The 22,489-nt window shown below is 37.1% G+C and overlaps 1 protein-coding gene across 1 annotated transcript in view; it reads right to left on the bottom strand.

The window, feature by feature from the left end:
• Positions 1 to 22,489, bottom strand: part of ABCA6 (ATP binding cassette subfamily A member 6) — a 58,530-nt gene that overhangs the window by 28,019 nt on the left and 8,022 nt on the right. Inside the window, exons 7-17 of the mRNA XM_061175505.1 lie at positions 20,300 to 20,441; positions 19,354 to 19,539; positions 16,308 to 16,455; positions 14,786 to 14,954; positions 11,236 to 11,294; positions 8,079 to 8,189; positions 7,503 to 7,678; positions 7,193 to 7,312; positions 5,477 to 5,615; positions 4,690 to 4,780; positions 3,325 to 3,464 (exon numbers count right to left, since the gene is read on the bottom strand). Of these exons, the coding sequence (XP_061031488.1) occupies positions 3,325 to 3,464; positions 4,690 to 4,780; positions 5,477 to 5,615; positions 7,193 to 7,312; positions 7,503 to 7,678; positions 8,079 to 8,189; positions 11,236 to 11,294; positions 14,786 to 14,954; positions 16,308 to 16,455; positions 19,354 to 19,539; positions 20,300 to 20,441 (1,481 nt within the window). The remainder of the gene's footprint in view (positions 1 to 3,324; positions 3,465 to 4,689; positions 4,781 to 5,476; positions 5,616 to 7,192; positions 7,313 to 7,502; positions 7,679 to 8,078; positions 8,190 to 11,235; positions 11,295 to 14,785; positions 14,955 to 16,307; positions 16,456 to 19,353; positions 19,540 to 20,299; positions 20,442 to 22,489) is intronic.

Raw genomic sequence — 22,489 nt, 5'->3', positions numbered from 1 at the left:
TAGGTTTGGGGGGTTTTTGTTTGTTTTTATTCTTTTAACTCGGTATGTCTGTCTGTCTCTTCTTTTTTTTTTTTTTTTTTTTTTTTAACTCAGTGACATTCAAAGCTGCGGACTAGCCCCTTATTCTAGAAACGTTTCCTCCCTTGAGTTGATAAGAACACATCCTCCTGTTTTTCCTTCAGGTTCCTCGGGGGCTCCTGATTTCCACCACCCTCTGACTCTTTCTCATTGGTCCTTCTCATTAACCCAATCCCTTTGCATTAAATCCATCTATGTGCCAATGATTCCCAAACTCAATTGTCACTTTGTTCTCTGATTTCCAGGATCTTATAATCCAACTACATACTTGGCCGTTTGACATCTCCACTTGGGAGTCTAAAAGCATCTCAAAGTAAACATTTCCAAAATAGAACATTAATTCCCTTTTCTGCGTCCTACCCAACTGTACCTGTCATCATTTTACACTAAATGCCACCCTTTCCACCCAGTGATTTAAGCCAGAAGTCCCGCTTGATTTTTCACTTCTTGTGCTCCTCAGACCGGCCATCAGCCAGATTCCTTGGCTTTATCTCCAAATATATTTCAAGTCCAACCACTTCCATTCACCTTTCAGCTGGCACCATGGTAACCGATCACCTTTACCTCTGATACGGCCCCATGACTGGTCTCCTAGGGTCCACTCTTGTTCCTCTCTACCCTGTGTGCTCTTTTATATCCAGAGAATGAAATTATAAGTCACACCACATCAATGCCCCGTTTCATGACATTCAGTGGTTTCTCAATGCATTTAAAATAAAATTCACAGACCACACAGCAGCCCCCAAAGCTCCATATGAGCACGTCTCTATCCTTATGACAGTACCCATATCCGCCAGCCACTCCCTCCCCCCGCTCACTGCAGCCCAGACACCCCTTTTCCCCCTCTGCTTGGAATGCTTTGACCATTTCCTTCTTGTGGCTGTTGGTGACCACTCTCTATAAACCCCAGCCTGACACCAGTCAAACCCATATGTTTATTACTTTATGATACAACTGTAATACAGTCTGGTTTATTGTGTATGTCCACTTCTCCTCGCCCAACGGCCTGTAGGGTAGGGATACATATGTCTTATTTAATCCCTTGAGGGTAGGGACACATATGTCTTATTTAATCCCTTGCACGTTGAGCAGTGCCTTGTGTAAGTCCCTGAGAAACATTGATTGTGCATCTCTTTCATGGTGGGTACTTGGATGAGGATGCAAGCTTTGTTGAGAAGCCTCTCACCTACCACTTTCTACAATGGGTGCGTGACAGGCCAGCAGCATTACTGAGACGAACTAGAGGAGCCCTGAGGTTGGAGAGGCACTGCATTTCCCCATGGCCTGCACATGGCATGCGGGGGACCTGGGAGTCCCCTTATGTCCTACAGGACATAAGTACATCATTGGACTGGCAGAGGCCTGGGGTGTGCACACAAGGCTGCCATGGGCTGACACACCTACACCAGGGAATCTGGCTAAGTGACACATTCTAGCGGTGGTATCAGCATATACCTCACTACTCCCCTTATCCAACTGAAAAAGAAGGTAAGCTAGTTGCACCTCATTGGACATTAGTCCAGGAACAGAAGAGCATCATACAGCCCATGGACCTGAGGGCACCATCTTCCCTGCTACCACAAGGACGTACAGAGCTGCCGTATTTGCACAGTGGGACTAAATCTGAATTCCTGAGTATTCGCCTAAAGAGACGGAATCATCCAAATGAGCCTGTTTAATCAGGCCTGTAGGGAGTTAAACCTTTAATAAACTAAATGTTTTAACAAAAAGAAAGCTGTTTAAATCAGAAAAGACTGAGATTCATTTGCTCATTTGTAAGACAGGGAAAATTACAGCATCAACCTCACAGAACAGCTGTGAGGGATAAATGAGTTATATACATCGGAAACCACCAGAACAGCACCTGACTCGTGGTAAGCACCGTATGAAGAGCGGTGATGATTAGAATGATTATCAAACAAATCCAAGGTGGGCAGTGCTACCCAGCAGACTGCAAACACATGGCTAATACTTCTGTAGGAGAAATAAATTATGTTTTTCTCTGCAAAATAATTACATACACAATTAAACTAAAATAAAAAAGGGAATGTGTAGCAGATGCCTCGATGCCCCACGCCCGTCTTGTCTGCACTGACCTGTACACAGCAAATCTGCTTATTAAGAACACCTGCCTGATATATCCAGACAAAACTCTAATTCAAAACGATACATGCACCCCAATGTTCATAGCAGCACTATGCACAATAGCCAAGACATGGAAGCCACCTAGATGTCCATCGACAGATGAATGGATAAAGAAGATGTGGTACGTATATACAATGGAATACTACTCAGCCATAAAAAAAGAATGAAGTAATGCCATTTGCAGCAACACGGAGGTAACTAGAGATGATCATACTAAGCAAAGTAAGTCAGAAAGAGAAAGACAAACACCATATGATATCACTTACCTGTGGAATCTAAACTATGATACAAATGAACCTACTTACGAAACAGAAACAGACTCACAGACACAGAGAACAGACTTGTGGTTGCCAAGGGGGAGGGGGATGGGGGAGGGATGGAGTGGGAGGTTGGTGTTGGCAGACGTAAGCTATCATATAGAGAATGGATAAACAACAAAGTCCTACTGTAGAGCACAGGGAACTATATTCAATATCGTGTGATAAACCATAATGGAAAAGAATATATTAAAAAGAATGTTTATATATGTATAACTGAATCACCTTGCTGTACAGCAGAAATTAACACAACACTGTAAATCAACTATACTTCAGTAAAAAAAGAGAGAGAGAGAGAGAAAAAAAGAGAACACCTGCCTGAAGGCATTTTTTCTGGGCTCTGCTAAGTCCACAAGGAGCACAAGCCAGAAGGGTCAGAACATTAATGCTCCTGGAAGCATCTCTCAACCAATGACGGATAAGGAGTGGTGAATAAATACCCCAGCTTTCTCACCCTCCGGTGACAACTCTAAACCCTTCTTACTTATTGATTTATTTCTCTCAGTGGTTTCACACCTCAACTGCCTATTGCAATAACCTGCCCGATGATAACACAAACTTTCCTGGCTTCCTCCCCTCCCCCGTCTCATGTCCCCTTTCCCCACTGATGCTTCTAGGCATCAACTACCAAACAGATTACCTGCACTGAACTCCTCATCTCAAGTTCAGCTTTTTAAAAAACCCAACCCCAAAGCAAGATCCAGATCCATTAAACAATGAAAACTGTAATAATAATGTGAACACTTTCCCAAATTTCATTCCATTGTATTCATATTTAAATTACCTGGAAATTTATTCGTCCTTTCCACAGGCAAAGTATACACAAGCTTTTCTTTGCTTTCTGTTTTCAGTTTGGCATCAGGGATGTGATGATTAATGAGGGATGTTATTTTTTCTGGATCACATGTTTCATTTCTGTACAAACTAATACATAAAAGGAAAGACAATTCATTTGTATTTTTCTACTGCTACCACAAAAATAGAGTTTTTATTGGATTTCTAGCCCTTGTGTATTACTTTACCCGGCTTTAGGGAACAGACAAAATGAGTAAATAATAACAATAATAATAATAATGTCATCGGTTTGAAAAATCTTAGGATCTATATAGAGAAGGTATATCAGCTCAAAACAACTACAAATACACAAATAAATATATAACGTAATTAAAACTACATATCAAGTATGAAGATAAACAGAGGGAGTTGAGAATATTAGGCAGAAGAGATTTCTCAGGGAAAATAATTATTACACCAGACTGTGTAGATATCAGAAAATTAGCGTCTAATCGGGAAATCTGCCCTTCATGCATGTTTTGTGTGGCCATCAAGGTTTTCTCATAAAATTCTTTTAGCCTGGACACACTTTCTTTTTTTTAATTTTATTTATTTTTATTTTTGGCTGTGTTGGATCTTCATTGCTGTGCGCGGGCTTTCTCTAGTTGCAGCGACCGGAGGCTACTCTTCGTTGTGGTGCACGGGCTTCTTATTGCAGTGGCTTCTCTTGTTGCGGAGCACAGGCTCTAGGCACGCGGGCTTCAGTAGTTGTGGCACGTGGGCTCAGTAGTTGTGGCTCGCGGGCTCTAGAGCAGAGGCTCAGTCGTTGTGGCATACGGGCTTAGTTGCTCCGCGGCATGTGGGATCTTCCCGGACCAGGGCTCGAACCCGTGTCCCCTGCATTGGCAGGCGGATTCTTAACCACTGTGTCGCCATGGAAGCCCCTGGACACTTTCTTGTTAGACACGGTCCTCTTCACTCTTTGCCACCAGATTTACCTCCTGTTGATAGTAGTTTCTGAAGGTATTTGACTTTGTGCCCTCTGAAAGGATGAAAATCTACTGCAGGATTGCATGGACCAGCTGAGGCGATGGAGGGTGGGAAGAAGGTCGAGGCGTAGGCGGCACGGGGCGGCTGCCTGGAAGGTGGCCCACGAAGCAGCCCTGCTGTCATTAGTCAGCCCGGGCTTCTCTTTTTGAAGTCTGGCCGATCCCTAGAGTTAGTGAAGGTGCAGGAACAGTACTGGGAAACACAGATCAATCCAGCTGAGCGGAGATGAAGCAGAAGGCCAGTTCTCTCTCAGAATGCTCTACCTTTACGATACACCAGTACTGAAGATACAGCAATGTACCCCATCTGTGCCTGAAGGCTTTACCTTAAGTGATACCCAAGACCCCATCTTCTCTTCAGAAAGACAGAGGAGCCCGCACACTTCACCCTCCCGCTGGACAGGATCACTTTTCTATCTGAGGAGAAAGAAGCGAGAGAGGAAAGATGAGAGAAGTCACTTCTTCCTTCTCTAGAAAATACGGAGGAGGCGCCAGAGCTCAGATTTCCAAAGGAGATGTGTCCTATGGGGACATAACTCCATCTAATGGGCATTCACACATTTGAAACATGCATTAAAATGGATGCATTTAAAATGAGCTTACGCGAGACTTCCCTGGCGGTCCAGTGGTTAAGACCCCACGCTTCCACTGCAGGGGGCACGGGTTCAACCCTTAGCTGGGGAACTAAGATCCCACATGCCACGTGGTGTGGCAAAAAAATTTTTTTAAATTTTTTTAAATGAGCTTCTGCATCCCAGTCACTTCCTTGCCCTCCGACACTTGAAAAAAAACACACCATAAATTCCACGGGCATATTTTCTACTCTGGATGCTCAAGGACGAGTGGATATTTTTCAACCAAGTGTACATGAAAGAAGATTGGGATGTTGACATTAATCAAAAGCTGATGTGAAAAAATATCAGTTTTTTATTAGCACTCAGGGTCCAACGTATGTCCCACTGGTGAGGAATTCTACAGTGAGACTAGAGGCCCGTCACCCCCAGATTCCTACGCAGTACAGACACACCAAGGTAACGAGAGCAGGGGTCTTGCCCTGGGAGTAAATACTTCGCACATTCTTCATTGTCCTACTGAGACAAAACCAACAATTACCAGCCAGGATGTCAGCTTCATCCATGAAGTTGGTACTCAAGAGGATCACGCGGTCTGCTTTGTGCTCCTTGAGGAAGCTCCACACTCGATGCCTTGAGAAGGGATCCAATCCCACAGTTGGCTCATCTAATAGCAAAACCTACAGACGATGAAGATACATAAACTGTGCCTCTCTTCCATGTTAATTGTTTCCACACTAGAGCATGGGAAACAATCAAAACCAAGCAAAACAGTAACTATCCAAGCATGTATATCCAATATACTTACACTCGTGGTTAAACATAGGAGGTTCTCTCTTGATACATTATAATGAAAACTCTACTACTTTTAGTGGTAAAAGAAGAGCTTCACTTCTTTGACATTAGTCTTAGCAGTATTTTTTGGATATGTCTCCTCACGCAAGGGAAACAAAAGCAAAAATAAACAAATGGGACTACATCAAACTAAAAAGCTTTTGCGGAGGGAAGGAGACTATCAACAAAACCAAAGGCTGCCTACTGAATGGGATAAGATATTTGCAAATGATATGACCAATGAGTTAATATCCAAAATAAACAAAGAATTCACACGACTCAACATCAAAAAAAAAAAATCTGATTACAAAATGGTCAAGGAATCTGAATAGACATTTTTAAAAGAAGACATACTTACGGCCAACAGACACATGAACAGATACTCAACATCACTAATCACCAGGGAAATGCACATCAAAACCACAATGAGATATCACCTCACACTTGTCAGAATGGTTCTTATCCAAAAGACAACAAATAGCAAGTGTCAGTGAGGATGTGGAGAAAAGGGAGCCCTCGTGCACTGTTGGTGGGAATGTAAATTGGTGCAGCCACCATGGGGAACAGTGTGGAGGTTCCTCAAAAACTTAAATTAAAAATAGAACTACCACACAATCCAGCAATTTTACTTCTGGATATTTTTCCAAAAAAACCCCCAAAACACTAATTCAAAAAGATGCATGCACCCCTACGATCATAGCAGCACTATTTACAATAGACAGGACATGGAAGCCACCTAAGTGTCCATCAGTAGATGAATGGATAAAGAAGATGTGGTGTATATATACAATGGACTACCACTCAGCCATAAAAAAGAATGAACTCTTGCCATTTGTGACAACAGGGATAGACCTAGAGGGTATTACGCTAAGTGAAATAAGACAGAGAAAGACAAATACTATATGATCTCGTTTACATGTGGAATCTAAAGAACAAAACAAACGAACAAACAGAACAAAATGGAAACAGACTCAGATACAGAGAACAAACCAGTGGTTGCCAGAGGGAGGGGGTGGGAGGATGAGAGAAATAGGTGAGGGAGATTAAGAGGGACAAACCTCCAGTTACAAAATAAATGAGTCACGGGGATGAAATGTACAGCTTGGGGAATACAGTGAATAATATTGTAATTACTTTGTACAGTGACAGACAGTAACTAGATTTACCATGGTGATCTTCTGTAATGCACAAAAATATTGAATCAGTATGTTGTGCACCTAGAGCTCACACAGTGTTGTAGGTCAATTGGATTTCAATCATCATCATCATAATAATAAATGGGCATGCAATTTCATCACCTGTGTACACAATAAAACGTTTTTATCACCACACACACACACACACACACACACACACACAAAGAAGAGCTGGACTTTTTCCTGATACTCAGTCTGCATTCCTCCATATGTATAATCACACTTACTTGAGGGTCTCCTAAAATGGCAATCCCAATGGTCAGCTTTCTTTTCTGACCTTCACTTAAATGTGTAGCAATATTATTCTGAATGTTCTGTATGTCCAACTCCAATAAAATTCTTTGTACCTAGACCAGAAAGATACAAAGCTCATAATCCAAGATGATGCATATTATGCAATTTTAACCACCTGTTAAAGCAGTATGCACATTTTAAAGGACCTCATTGCCTAAATTTTATTCATAACAGGGTAGTAAATCACTGATTTAACTTGGCAAATGGTTGGCAGTTCAGTGAACCCCGAGCACACCCGTCTACCTCTTGTTCCACTTCCTGTGGCGGAATCCCTTTTATTTTAGCAAACAGCCTGAGGTTTTCCTTCACAGTGAGCATGTCAAACTGAACATTGAATTGAGGACAAACACCAGTTATCTTTTGGATTTCCTCCAAGTCTTGCATTTCAGAGAGATTTTTATTATAGATGGTAACTGATCCTAAGAATGGAAGTTAAAAATAATTTAACATTGGCAAGATAACACGATTTATTAATGTTTGGAGATCTTATTCAGGAATATATTGGCATATTTTCAGAAGTATCTAATGACTTTATAATTTATTAACAGCTACTAATTAGTCTTAACATACATAGATGCTCAGAATAGTATATACTTCCCTGGAGTATCACACAGCAATGGAATAAAGATAATTATTTTCACGAAAATTTGGGAAATACAAAATACATATAAAACCTTACGGTTCTGATAAACAGCTTTAGATAAACAAACATTATTTCCTCTTAAGCAGTTAAATTTAAACCTTAAAATGAGAAAGGCATACATATGACCTCATTCTATTATCAGACATCTTGCCTTTGGGAAATATCTTTTTGCCCACCTTCTGTTGGAACAGACAATCCATTAAGGATGTTTAGCAACGAAGATTTGCCAGCTCCACTGTGGCCCAGAATTGCTGTGATTTGACCTTCGTATATGTCAAAGAACAAGCCTGTTTTTAGAATAAAATATTAACATTATAAACAAGAGGGCAATAGACAGGGCTGTTTCTAAAAACAGAACAAGACAATTTATTTTAATTGTGTATTCTGAAGCATTTCAATAGTTTAAAATATATAATATTCGATATTTTCCTGGTTGCTATAAAAACATGCTTACTGTAGAATATTTGAGAAATAAATACAATCACTTTAGAAGATAAAATCAAGGATAATTCCAAATATTAACATTGTAATAAACTTACATCCTTGCATTTGCATATATGAATATGTAAATATATATTTATAAACTTTGATCATACTCTATTTTTTCCTAGCCTGCCTTTTCAAATATTAAATCATAAACATTTTCCATGGCATTAATTACCTTCTAAAATATATTCACCAAAAATTTATATTTCTCCCTGAGCCCATTTTTCTATTCTTTTGTTATAAATGTTTTGCATTTACATGTCAATAGAAAAATCATTTAGCTAAGAATCCTTTGAGGTATTATTTTTTGTTCATTTGTCTTACCACCAAGTGAAAAATCAAACTTTGTTATGGAAAGTTGTTGAACAGAGTAAGATGAAATTCTTAAGAATCTTATAATACATTATATCTAAACGATCAAATCCTTTCAATTAAATTAAGTGACCTACTTTCTAATGTTATTGAAATTAATGACTGGGCTGAAATTTCAGTTCATCTATTTTCTATCTGGATGATCTTAGATAAATGAAATGCTATAAGGTTTGGTTTACTCAGCTATTAAATGTGCTAGTAAAGATAATTATAAGTAAGGGGAAAACTCTTCCTGTTGTAATCCAATCCATTAAAACCCTCGTTTACAATTGGACTAAAAGATTCTAAAGATCATTGGAAGAATAAACTCAAATAATTAAGAAAATTTAAAGAACAGCATGAAATCAGTCTTGGCTACAAGATATTAAAATATATTGGAAAACCATGATAATTAAAATATTAGTAACAGTCATAGCAGTGGAGCAAATATAATAATTAAAATAATATATTACTGGTCCAGGATACACTGACCAATAGAACAAAAATAGAAAGCTAAAAGGAACCAAAGTAAAGATAAGAAATAAAGATTAATGAAACAACCTTTCAAATTCATCAAAAAGATGAGTTAATTAATAAACAATATTGGGACAATTTACAAGTTACATTGACAACTTTTATGTTTATTGTTTTTAAATGGGAAACAAAAATGTTTTCAAGGATAAGAGAAAAGTGGCACTAGCTATCTTGGAAATGACATGTATTAACTGAAAAAAGAAATATAAGCCTCAGTTTCCTCATATGCAAAGTGGGAGAGACATTATGGATCTCATAGGATTAAAGGGAAAAAAGGAAAAAAAGTCCATGTATGTCATTTAGCATAGTTCCCAGCATACACTAAGTACTCAATAAACGTTAAACGTTTGTTGCTATTCTTACTGTTGTTAATTACTGCTTATGGGAGTATGAATTTTTATAACCTTGGAAGGAAATAATTTGATATACGAACCAAGAATCTTAAGAATATGGCCCCATTTGAATAATTCTGCTTCTAGAAATTTTTATTCAGCAAATAATTAATGATCTTTACAAAGACTGAGCAAGAAGGTGCATTACAGCGCTTTTTATGAGAGTGAAAAAATTGGAAACAAACGGAATTTCCTTTACCAGAGTGTTAGTTAACTAAATCACGGGGTCCATACAATGGAGTGCTATTTAGCCCTGTTTAGCTAACAGGCCAAAGACGAGGGACTCAAAGGTACATTTTCAAGAATGTTCCAAGTGGCCACAGGCACCAGCTTCACGGGGTGAGGGGGCAGCTCCCGTCCTTACTTTCCAAAGAGACACTCCAGCTGGTTGTTTCACATGTTTTCACATCTACCGATGCTCAATGTTTTTAAAGTTTTTAAGGTTCTGCTACTTTTAAAAATATAAGAAATCCTGCAGAAGTTGAAACTATTTAGACATATTGATGAGGGCAAAAGTAGTTCATAACACGCTCTGGAAACTGAAATGATATATTTAAAAATATTTAACGTATCTTTGGCTAAAATTTAAAAAATGAAACCACAGAGCTAGATGGTATTTGATAAGAATAAACTTAAATTTAAACTGTCAGAAAGAAATACATATGGGAGTCTTTCCACTTATCCATCTTAAATACATAATATAAGGAGACATTTTTAAAAGATGCAGAAGGGAATATGAATAATAATAAAATTTTATCAACTAGGAAAAAACCCAGAAGACCAACTTGCTTACACAAGTACATTAAATTCCCAAAGGAAAGACGTAATCTCAAAGGAATAAGTAAAATTGAGTTAAGGGATCTGTACTTGTTAGAAAATAATTGCAATGTAAGCAAAATGGACCAAAGAACTCTCAACCTTTGAGAGGGTCTATGGCTCCTCCTTTCTTAAATTTTAAGGTTTCTGTCTCTTCTAAAAATACATTACATTCCTCCTAAAAATCATTATTCATAAGAGCAAGCTGTCTTCTATGAAATATAACCACTAACTCTGATGCTTGCTTAAAATGTTTTTAAATAAAAAAACTACATTTGTGAGAATACTCAGTTTCAAATATGTTGGTTCACTAGAAATTATAAACCATGTTTGTCATAGGGTATTGACTTGTGAAATTTAATTCATGGTCAAAGGTGTTACACGTCTTTGTGTTAATCTCACCAGTACACGTAAACTATGTAAATTCCCTGGCTAGTATAAAAAAAATGTATCCATTTTAAGTCTAGACATTCGTTCCTCATAGTGCAAATACAATAAAATATTGCTTATAGCAAATTCTTCTTTAAAAATGAAGAGGCATTTTTCACTGTATGATTCCATTTTTGTAGATTAATAGATCCATGAAACATCTGGAAGGATTTTACATCCAGTTCTTAATCATGGTTAATTTCCAGGTGGTGGAGTTAGGTTGTTTGTGTTTTTTTCTGTTTTGCTTATCCATATTCTCTAATTTTTCACATCGAATTTTCTCCATTTTTTGTAATAAAGAAGTCAATGAAATGTTTTTCTTTACCTTTCAATACTTCCACTTTTCCAGTTTTTTCTTTATATTCTTTTTTAACATTTCTGATTCTGAAATAACAAAATGGGCACTTACTTAGCCAACAGGAAAGTAAGAATAGTACAGCTCGTGAACACCCCGAGTGAGAGAGATGTAGCCAACTTTATGTGAAATAAGGGATGACATATAACAGCCCACTTAGAAAGACCAAGACTCATTTCTAATTAAACGTTTCCCCTGGGGGAGAAAATTAAGAGTCCCTCTAGAAAGTTACAATTAAATTACTAGTGTTTCACTTGGAAAAGTAGAATGCTCTGTAATTACCCTCACTTTCTTCCCCGAGTCTTAGAACATTTGGTGTTTCTTCCCCTGTGCAAGAGGCGCTCATTTATCTGCACTCTTTAAGCATCATCTCCCATCCCCTTCAATCTTGGTCATTAATCAGACCCTCTGTCACCTGCATTTTCCATAGTTTCCTCCCTGAGAGCTTCTCTTTGGCTTCAAACTCTGCTTTAGATAGTCAAATCTCCCGCCTCCCCTTAAGACAATTTTTCAAGCTAAAATGTAAACTTGCCATCTCCTCTCCCTCACGTGTCACTTCCTCCTCGGTCACGCTGGCTTCTGACCCCACTCCCCTGGTTGCTTCAGTGGGAAGCAACCTCTTCCTACTGAAAACATTCGTGTCCTCCTGATGGCCAAATGCAACAAACACTTTTCCATCCTTACTTATTGGAGTAGGGGTCGCTATTGAGGACTCCTAACTTTCCTTGTTGAAAGTGTCTACTTTCAAGGTAACGTTCAACTTTAATTTTTTTCTTCCTATTTTTCCAGAAGTTCCTTCTCTGCTTCCTTGTAGAGTACTCTTCTTTCACCAGACATCACCTTGCTGTTCCACAGGGTTCTCTGTGTATATTATGGGTCTTCTCCTTCTAGACTCTGTCGATGGGCTATTTCATTGGTTCTCACGGTTTCAACACCAACCTAAAACTGACACCATCCTTTTCCCTGGGCTTTAGGCTCACACATCTAAAGGTTTGCTGGATTGCTTCATCCAAACATACACACACACACACACACATACACACACACACACACACACACACCCCTCTAAATCAATGATTACCAAAGTTGAATGCACATTGGAATTTCAAAAGAAACTGATACAGGATGAAGCAGGAACCAGGCTCAGACAGATTAGCGATGTCACAACCATATAAGATCATATACGATGCATCTTCGAGGTCAAAGGGAAACAGAGTTTAGTCACCCTCTTTTCTGAGCCTGAATCAGAATAAAGGTAAGGACATTTATTCAACCAGGATGCAGGCGATGGGCAGGGTTACAGCCAAGGGCCTGGAGATTTAAAAGAAAAAGGCTTCAAAACTGCTAAATCTGACAGGGTATTTTATTTCTGCTTTTCTTTGTGTAGTGAGACGCCGTTGAAGTGAGGTTTTAATATTTTATTTTAAATAATAAACTTCTACCTGGGAGCGGCTGGCTGTTTTTGGATTTCAGAGATGACGGTAGCCATTCATGTTTGGAGCAGACATCCTGCCTATGTTCTGGGCATGTTGCATGAATGGTATAGTTACAGAAATGGACAGATGTGCAAACAAATGCCCCCAGAGAAGAAGGACTGGGTGGGGGTTGTGGGTGAGAGGGAGCAAGTTGTGAATGAAAAATAGATATTTTTTTTTTACAGAATGAAGATCTTGATTCTGGTTAGAACTCTGCAAGCTTTCCTCCACACTTCCAGATACACAGAGCTGAAGGGCTACTCAGGAAAGAGGAAGAGGTCCTTAGTATATAAAGCAGGGACGCCTGGGAAAAAGGGAATCAGTATCTTAGTACCTTCTATATCCGTGCAAAATCAAATTCACGTGTTGGGATAGATTGCAGTAGACTTGACACTTGTCTAGCAAAGGGGAAGGGCAATGATTTTCCTAAGAAAAGGTCTCTGTGAAGAAAGACGTAGTAAGACTTGTGGATTGGGAAGGTCAATTGCAGGCCGTCTTGCAGCCCCGGAACCTGCTTCAGCAGTGACTGAAGATGCAGCACTGGTCACGGAAGAGTTATCCTGTGGGGCACCGAAGCCGACTTTGTTGCTTTGGTGTGGACCTGGGGTGAGGAGCCGCACAACGGAGCCAAAAGCTTGAGTGAACAGGCTTTGGATCAGATGACTTTCCCTTCCTGCCCCAGACCTCCATGTTAGCAAAGAATCCAGCAAACAGACAGGATGTCCAGAATCAACACCACATAGATTGGTCAGGGTTGCGGGGTAAGGGTGAGGACATTATGCTTTGCTCTCCTTCACAGAAGTCGAAGAACAAGCATTTTTTGACCTATGTAAACTAACCTTAAGGCTCTCTTAGGAGACTGAATCTGAAAGTTATTGTCATTTGAATAGTAATATAATTTTATATTTAGTGTTCTCTACTGGTAGAGAGGGACTGATGACACTGCGTCTGGGGAGACTGTCCCTCACTTGGCTCTTCTCTTGGATGGATGCTTTCCATCAAGCCCGGATTGGGAGGGGCTGTAGCCCCGCAGAACACTTAACAAACAATAGGCTCAGAATTAGAAAGATGAAGCTTAGGTACATAGGTTCAACCATGCTCTTAGAAACACTTCACTTCCCAGCCATAGTTCCCTTTTCTTCATCTTCCTTTGCCTCCAGACATCTCCTCAGTAGCTACAGCTTGCGAGTATAGACTCTGGAGCCTGACTGGATTCCAACCTCAGCTCCTCTGTTACGAATGTGTGACATTGGGCAAGAGTCAACCTCTCAGTACTTCACTTCTCTCATTCGTAAAATGGGCAAAATAGAAGTGCCTGCCTTATAAGCTTTTTGTGAGAATTAAACGCGTGTCCAGTACATAGTAAGCACTATGTGAATATCTGCTAAATAAATGCTTAATGTTTAAAACGTTCTCATTCTTTACCTTCAGTGCACATTAGGAAGATCTACAGGGCTCTTTAAAATCCACAGATACTTGGGTTCAAGCCCGCTGTCCCTGAATTAGAATCCCTGGAGGTAGGGTCTGAGAGCAGAGATACGTGAAAAGCTCCTCATATAAGTCTGTTACAAACAACCCTATAAAGTAGATGTTACTCTTGTTTCATAAGGGACACAGAGACTCAGAGAAACTAACTCATTTCTACAAGATTCCACATCAAATGAGAGGGGAGCGTGGTATTAAGATCTAAGAAATGTTGATTCCAAATTTCTTACTTCTTCCATTAGACCATATAAGCCAGACAAAACTATGAAGGAAGGGATTCAGAGAAAGAAAAGAGCAGCAATAAAACAGAGGTGGGGGACAAGAGACAGAAACAGGGAGGAGACAAGACGGAGGGTGATGCGGTAATAGGGAACTATGTTCAATATCCTGGGATAAACCAAAATGGAAAGGAACGTGAAAAATAAGGTATATATATGTAGAAGTGAATCACTTTGCTGTACAGCAGAAATTAACACAACATTGTAAATTAACTAGCTTTCAATAAAGTTTTTGAAAAATTCATTCACCTTGCACCCGTATATTAGTATATGTGTGATTACCTGATGGCTTCTTTTCCTTGGAATTCTGGAGCTACTGGTTCAAAATAATCATCAGAGGGGAACTCAGGATCTACTTCTTTCTCAATGACCTTACTATCAGTCCTTTGGTGTTGGAAACAAGATGATGAGTTCAGGAAAAATAATGGAGAGTAACGGTGCTCATTTCCATCTAATTAATCAAGAGGCAATAAAATGTTCAGTAACATGAAAACAATGAGCAAGGAAGCCTTATTCAGAACAGTATAGAATGTCTTGGACGTTTAAGCATCATAAAGAAATTCTTTGCTTTCTAACTTCCTATTATTGAGAAGAAAGCTTGAGAGCGAAGAAAACAATGAAGATTAAAATTATTACAAAAGTTAAACAATATAATAGAACTTTTGATGAAGTATAAATCAAAGGTTTGAATAAAATGTGTTCTAAAAGGTGTTTAGAATAATGATTAAATCAAACATTGGCCGGGAAAAGCCTTAATATGGCACATAAAAATAATTTTAAATATGTTTGTGAACTTAAGAAATCACTTGACCCAACAATATGATTGAACATAATACTGAAATCTATACGGTATATGAATAAAAAGTACATGGGGAAATTAATTTGTTCAGGATGAACATATGGTCATGCTCTAGATTTTAAAAAATGAAATAGTATTTATCATTAAGGGTCTTCAGATATTAACCAGAAGTGATAAAAAGACAGAAATACATACAAATAAATACATAGGAACGTATATGACAAACTTAAATACAGTCAAAGTGGAAGGAACATAAAAAATATGATATATAAATAAGATTTTGCAAGGAAAAAGCATTCTGATTCTAGTATGTGTGCAGGAATTCTAGGCTTATGTGAAATTTTTAGTTGCTTTCAAGATAAAGAAAATCTAACTGGGTAATATGCTTCTGTAAATATGAGCACTATATGGGAAGTTTAAAGAATAATGATGAAATCATCCTCTGTAATTTTCATTTGTTATCTCCTTAAATGATGCACAAATGGCCCTCTCATAAACAGAGGGGAGTGAGGAAAACACTGATTATTTCCCACCTTAGGTCCTGTCCAGCTACGCTTAGTTTACAATCTACCCTTCTTCTTGTAAGAGGAACAAATACTTACTAGGAAGCAATTTCACCGTACAATGGCCCTACGCTAACCAAAGCCGTCTTAAGAACTAATTTATTTCCACTCGTTCTGATACAAATCCTAAATATCATTCTTTGAAAATACTCTCAGGGATCCTTGAAAAGAGTAACATTATTTAACACTATATAATTATAATAGGCATTAAAATTATCACTACCGTATACCATTACATTACATTCAGAAGAATAATTATTTTTATATAGCAGTTCCTTCAGACCATTAAAACTAAGAAGTAGAAAGAAAGAACTCATTCAGCCTGTGATGGGAAATATTTGTCATTCTTCATTTCTTAAAATATATTTATATAACCTTAACAAAAAAATCTTCAATGTGCTCAATATCTGAGGATGTCAGAGAAAAACCCATTATTACTTACAGGGTAAGATTTTGTCAAAGTATAACGCCAACACCAAGTACAAAAGCGCATCAAAAGCCAATATGGAAAAAGTTGCTATCATTATATATGAGTCCCCTGAAGTGTCAGGAAAAATTACACCATTCATATTATAATCCAGGTGGATAATCTAAGATTCAAACAGAATAATAATAAATATTTAAATTAAATAAAAATAATTCAGTGTAGCAGCAAGAATTATCATTTTATTAAGTAGCTTTTTCAAGAAGCCCTCATAATGAAGCTATTAGTGAAACTATTTCTATTTTGCAGTAATCAAAGGAATATTAGAAGGAAATACTGATTTTTAAAAATACAGTGTTTTAGTAACAGGAATTTAATTTATAATACCTTTGTTTTTTTCATAAAGTCATCACAGTATTGCAAACTATCTACTCCATGCAACAAAGAAATATAAATTTTAGAAAGAATATGAAGAATTCTTTGAAGTTTCTTATTAGGATGATGATAAGAGAACTATCTCTTTTTCTAGTTATTACTATAAATAAAGATTTGTATTTATAATTTTGCCATGTAATAATAGCTACCATGTCCTAGGCACTGTTCTAAGTGCTTTTTATATTATCCCATTTAATCTTCATTATATCGTATAAGATAGGACTTATTATTTCTCATCTGCATTTTACATATGATGAAACTGAGGCACAGAGAAGTTGGGTAGCTTAGCCAGATGAGGTCAAAATCACATAGTAAAGAGTGATAAAGCTGGACTCAGAACACAGGAAGTCCAGCTCCCAAGCCCAGTTCCTCACCCTAGATACTCTACAACTTCTCAGTTTATGTTAAGATTGTTAACATTTCATGACAAAATTGAGTTTATTCTAGGAATGCAAGGGTGGATCAACATTTGAAGATCAATCAATGTAATTCAAAATAAAACAGACTGAAGCAGAAATAATGTAATTAATCTAATAACTGCAGAAAAAGCAACTGACAAAATTCAGTGTCCACTTATAGTAAAGTCTCTTTACAAACTAAGAAGATAAGAGGTCTTCTTTAATCTGGTGAATTCAATGTAGGATGACCAACACCAAAAACCATGCTTAATTGTGAAATGTTGAAATCTTTTTTTCCCCCTGCATTTCTATTCAATGTTGTATATACTGAAGGTCCCAACCTGTTCAGTAAGGCAAGAAAAATAAATAAATGGCATAAGGACAAAATAAACCATCATTATTTGTAGACATCATGATTATGCATAAGGAAATCCCAAGATAAAACCCAGAAAAATACTAGATTTAACAAAAGAACTACGTTATAAAGCAGAAACTAACACACCATTGTAAAGCAATTATACTCCAATAAAGATGTTAAAAAAAAAAAAGAATATAGCAATGATAGTGGACACAACACCAATGAACAGAAATCAATTGCATCTCTCTACATTAGCAACAAACATTTAAAAGTAAGAATTTAAACATAGACGCTATCTATAATGGCATCAGAAGTATCAAAAAACAACCTTTGGAATAAATCAAGCAAAAATGTGCAAGAATCTATACAGAAAACTGAAACAGTTACTAAGGAGAAATGAATGTGAAGATAAAATGTGTTCATGACCAAAAACAAGTGTCAGTTTCCCCAAAGTGATTGAAAAATTCAACTGCACCAAAATCCCAACAGCTTTGAGCACATCTACTGTGTGTGTGTGTGTGTGTGTGTGTGTGTATATAAAACGTGTTAATTCTAAAATTTTCATTTCTAAGAACCTAGAATAGAAGACACTCTCTTGAAAAAGAAAATAAGATTTTCTTTTAAAAAGAAAAGAAAGTAAAATTGTTACCACCAGATATCAAGACATATTATGAAGCAAAACAATTGAGACAATGTGGTATCAGTGCAAGGATAGACAGATGGGTCAGGACATGATTGGTTCAGTTGTGACAAAGGAAATACTGCAGTTCACGCAACTTCATCAACAATCAGGAAAATACAAATTAACACCACAATGATATATCATTACTTATCCAGCAGAATGGCTAAAATTTCAAAGACTAACAATACCAAATGTTGGTGAAGATTTGGAGCAAATGAAACTCTGAAACACTGTTGGTGCGAAAGTAAAGAACTGCAATCACTTTGGAAAAATATTTGATAGTAACTATGAAGATTAAGCTAGCTACTCTAGCGCTAGATATACATACACTGTTCAACTCCCAAACATATACCAAACAGAATTGAATACCCATATTTACTAGGAAATATGTGTAAGAATTTATTGGCAAGTTATTAATAACAGTCAGAAGCTAGAAAATATTTTTGTCCATCAAAAGAAAATAGTATATTCACACAATAGAATACTATAAAAACCATACTACAGCTACACGCAAATTGTATATGACATGTAAAAACATAATGTTGAGTGAAAAAAGCCAGATCTTCAAAAATCACTTTGTACAATATCACCTATATAAAGTTAAAAATAGGCAAAACTAAAAAATTGTATTTAGGAACACATACTTAGATGATAATGAAAAGCAAGGTGGTGATTATCATAAACCTTTTACCATTTAGGAGGAAGGAGTGTTTAGAAATGCTTCTGGGGTTTTGTCCACATTCTATTTCTTGATCTAGTTCATGAGTACTTTGATTCACTTAAATTATTTATTAAACTGTAAATTTATGTCTTGAAAGTTTTTCATATTTGAGGTTTCAAAAAGAGGCTTAAACAACAATTCTTAACAAACTAGCAGAATGCTTTCATTATGTGATAAGAGAAGAAAGGTCAATATTTGCATATAGGAAAAAACACTAGAAGAAAGTACTTCAAAGTGAAAATACATCTGAGAAAGGAAAATCTGGAAGAATTATCTGGAAGAATTTTTTCTTCAAGTTTCCTTGCGAGATGACAATTTTTCTGCAATGTAATAATAACATTTTCAAATTTAGCTTTAGAGTAGAATTGTTTAGAATAAAAGCTCTTAATCTGAAAGTATTGATTATGAAGATCATGAAGTGTCTAGTTCTTTTGCAAATTCAATAATAAACCAATTAACTATGATCTCACCTGGTTAATTCCAGCAGTGAAGGCAAAGGGGCTACAAATACTGAAAATCCATTCCAAAGGTGACGGAAGTTGTCTATAAAATGCAGTGAATCCCACACCCCCCCAAAAGAGAGTGAGGACAAACACAACCAAACTGGTGAGGATAGTTTTCTTTAACAGCACAGTCATCAGGAATGCCAAAGCTATCTGAAAGAGAGAGAAGGCATTACATAGACTGACAGTCATTGGTAGCACCTTAAAATAAGGATCTTCATATCATAACATAAATATTTATCACGGAGACAGTGATGAACAATATTAAGGTATAATTATGCTCAGTCCTTCTCTCAACCTCTTTGTAAAGAGAACCCTTATTTGCCCTACTCAAATGCTGGGTTTTTGTTGCCAAGGAAAGAGTGGGGAAAGCTGCAGGAAGAGCTGAGGAAAGGATAGAAATGCAGACTTGGAAAGACGGACAGAAACTAAATTAATATATTAACAAAGAGCGTCTACATACGCTCTGCAGAAAACACCCTGGAGGGTGGGAGAAATTAGAGGCTCTTGTTCAGAGAAGGAAGAGGGGGTTACATGGGAAGTCAGAGCAGGGTGAACAGGGCAAAGAGGTGTGAAAAACTACCACATGATGGGAAACCACTGGGAAAAAAGATGGGTCCAGCCATTAAGAGCATCCTTATTAATCATCTAGAAAAGTCCTAGATAGTTTTATAGTCAAAATAATTTTTAGATGCATAATTTCATTAATTCAGACCTTGATGCAAAAAATAGGTCCAATTTTATTTAGGTTACATCATTTTCTCATACTCATAAAGACTTTCTCAAGCAAACACACACACACACACACACACACATGAAAGAAGCTGCTATAGTTGCCTGCTGAGACATTAATTTTTGCTACATATAACTAAGACCTAAAGCAGAGAAAATGGTAATAAATGTATGAACTTACCAAAGATAAGCCATATAAGAAAAAGAGGGTAAATATAACCATGAAGCCCGTCATGACGATAATTTGGGTAGATATTATGATAATTGTAATGATTATAGAAGTAATGAAGATGAAACCAGCATAGATTAAACCCCAGGAGAGCCTAAATAAAGACAAATATTATTTCAGTTGTTTTAACTTTATTATGAAATATTTAAAACGTACAAAAATATCTAAAGAATAATACAATGATTACCATCGTACCTGCCACCTAGATTAATAAGTAAAATATTACTAATACTACAATGGCTGTGCTGGTGCCACGGCTAGGTATCAGCTCTGTATTCAAGTATTATATAAATAATGTGAACATGCATAAACAGTACCATCTTGTCTGTATTCTCCTGCAACTTGCCTTTATCCACAACATGTACAATATTATACACTGCAGTATAACATTTCATTGTATAAATATATCTCAATGTTCTCCTGCCCATGGACATTTAGGTTGTTTCCAATTTTTATTTCTAATGCAATGTTGCTAAAAATATTCTTGTATTTGCCTTTTTGGGGAAAGTGCACAAAAAAATTTCTTTAAGGTGAAATTGCTGAAATAAAGGAGCTTAGCATTTTTGTACCTTCAGCTTTATTATACATTACCAAAGTGTTCTAATTATAAAATTGGAAGAAAACTTAACAGCTTCTGATCAATCAAGTAACCATGGATGTACTGGGGGCAGATGATAACTTGACCATTCTTGACGATCTCAGCCAGCAGCACCTCCACCCTCCCTAGCTGCAGAAAATTGAAATTTCATAACTGTACTAAGCTCATCCCAGTCTTGCTATTCCTGTTCATGACTGCTTTATTCAAACCAATATAGCTTAAGTGTTCACACTGTTTTGCTTTAAACGTGCTAGTGTTCCCATTTTTATGAAGTGGTTATTAGAAATAGCAGTCAATCTAAGAGGCCTACAGGGTGTTTTAGTCCAAGCTTCTCATTTTACAGGTGAGTAAACTGCAGTTCGTATTCCTAGTTAATGGGCATACTCAAGGTCAACAACGTAGATCAATAACAAAGCTAAGATAGCAGCTGTAGGCTTTCGTTCAGCCCAGAGCTCTTTCTTCTACATAAAATTGCCTAATAATAATTCAACTGCTGGAGAAAACGGCAAAAGTATTAAACCAGGAACTTGCATTAATATGTTCCAATAGAACATGTTTAATTATTGCTTATTTGACTTCTTTTTAAAACTTCATGTCATTACAATGATTCAGACTGTGTTAGAACATCAGCGTTCTTGGAAAAGCACGCCGCAGTCTGCAGAATTCATTTCGTGAGTAAAGAAGGGAACTGCCATAGGGAGGAACTGAAAAACCATAGGGTAAGGGAACTACAAATGAAGGAAGTTAAAACATTACCTAGAAAAAGGAACTTACTGCAGGGAGTTGAGGGGATGTTAATAAATCTATGAAAATCTTCAGGATAAAACAATTTCAGACATCACATTTATAGAATAAATATTGACTACATTTCACATTTATGGCATTAGTGAAAAACAAAACAACACAAAACCGGGGGTGGTGTGCTGTAAAACTTATTTCCAGTAGACACTCTGTACTTAATAAAAACGTTTCACAAATTTTTTCCTTCTTAGTTTTAAGGACATATATTCATTTTGCTAAATTTTAGGTTACATGCATACTAAGAAGCATTTATGCTGAGAATGAATCCACATCTAAATAACCAGTACTTTCTGATTTTAATCGAGAGTTGGCTTGTGCCTACCTGTTCTAAGGTGGCTGCAGGGATGCTGTCCCACAGGACAAGCCCTGGGCTGAAAGACGGTCATTTTCCCATAGTTCCTCTCTCTCTTCCCTCCTAACAAACTCCATCCATTCCTTTGTATTCCCCAAGCTTCCACCGCAAAAACACTCCTCTCCCTATTTTTTTATTTCAAGACCCAGTTTCCTCTTTTCCTATTTCACAGTTCAGTTATATTAGAACTAAAACTCTCTCTGTTAATAAAATATACTTCATAGAAAATTTTAAATTTCCTAGACCTTAATTTTATTTCAGGGAACATGTATCTTGCAAAGGATTGTTCAATAAATAGTCCCTCATCCATTCCAGATAGTACCACATCCATAAAGAGTATTTTCTTGATATGGGGAGTATACAAGAAATATCTCCCAGGATTCAACATTGG

This window comes from Eubalaena glacialis, chromosome 19 (genome assembly GCF_028564815.1).
Source record: "Eubalaena glacialis isolate mEubGla1 chromosome 19, mEubGla1.1.hap2.+ XY, whole genome shotgun sequence".
Lineage (NCBI taxonomy): Eukaryota > Metazoa > Chordata > Mammalia > Artiodactyla > Balaenidae > Eubalaena > Eubalaena glacialis.
Note: the sequence above shows the minus strand (reverse complement) of the source record. Positions and strands in the feature narration are given on the sequence as shown.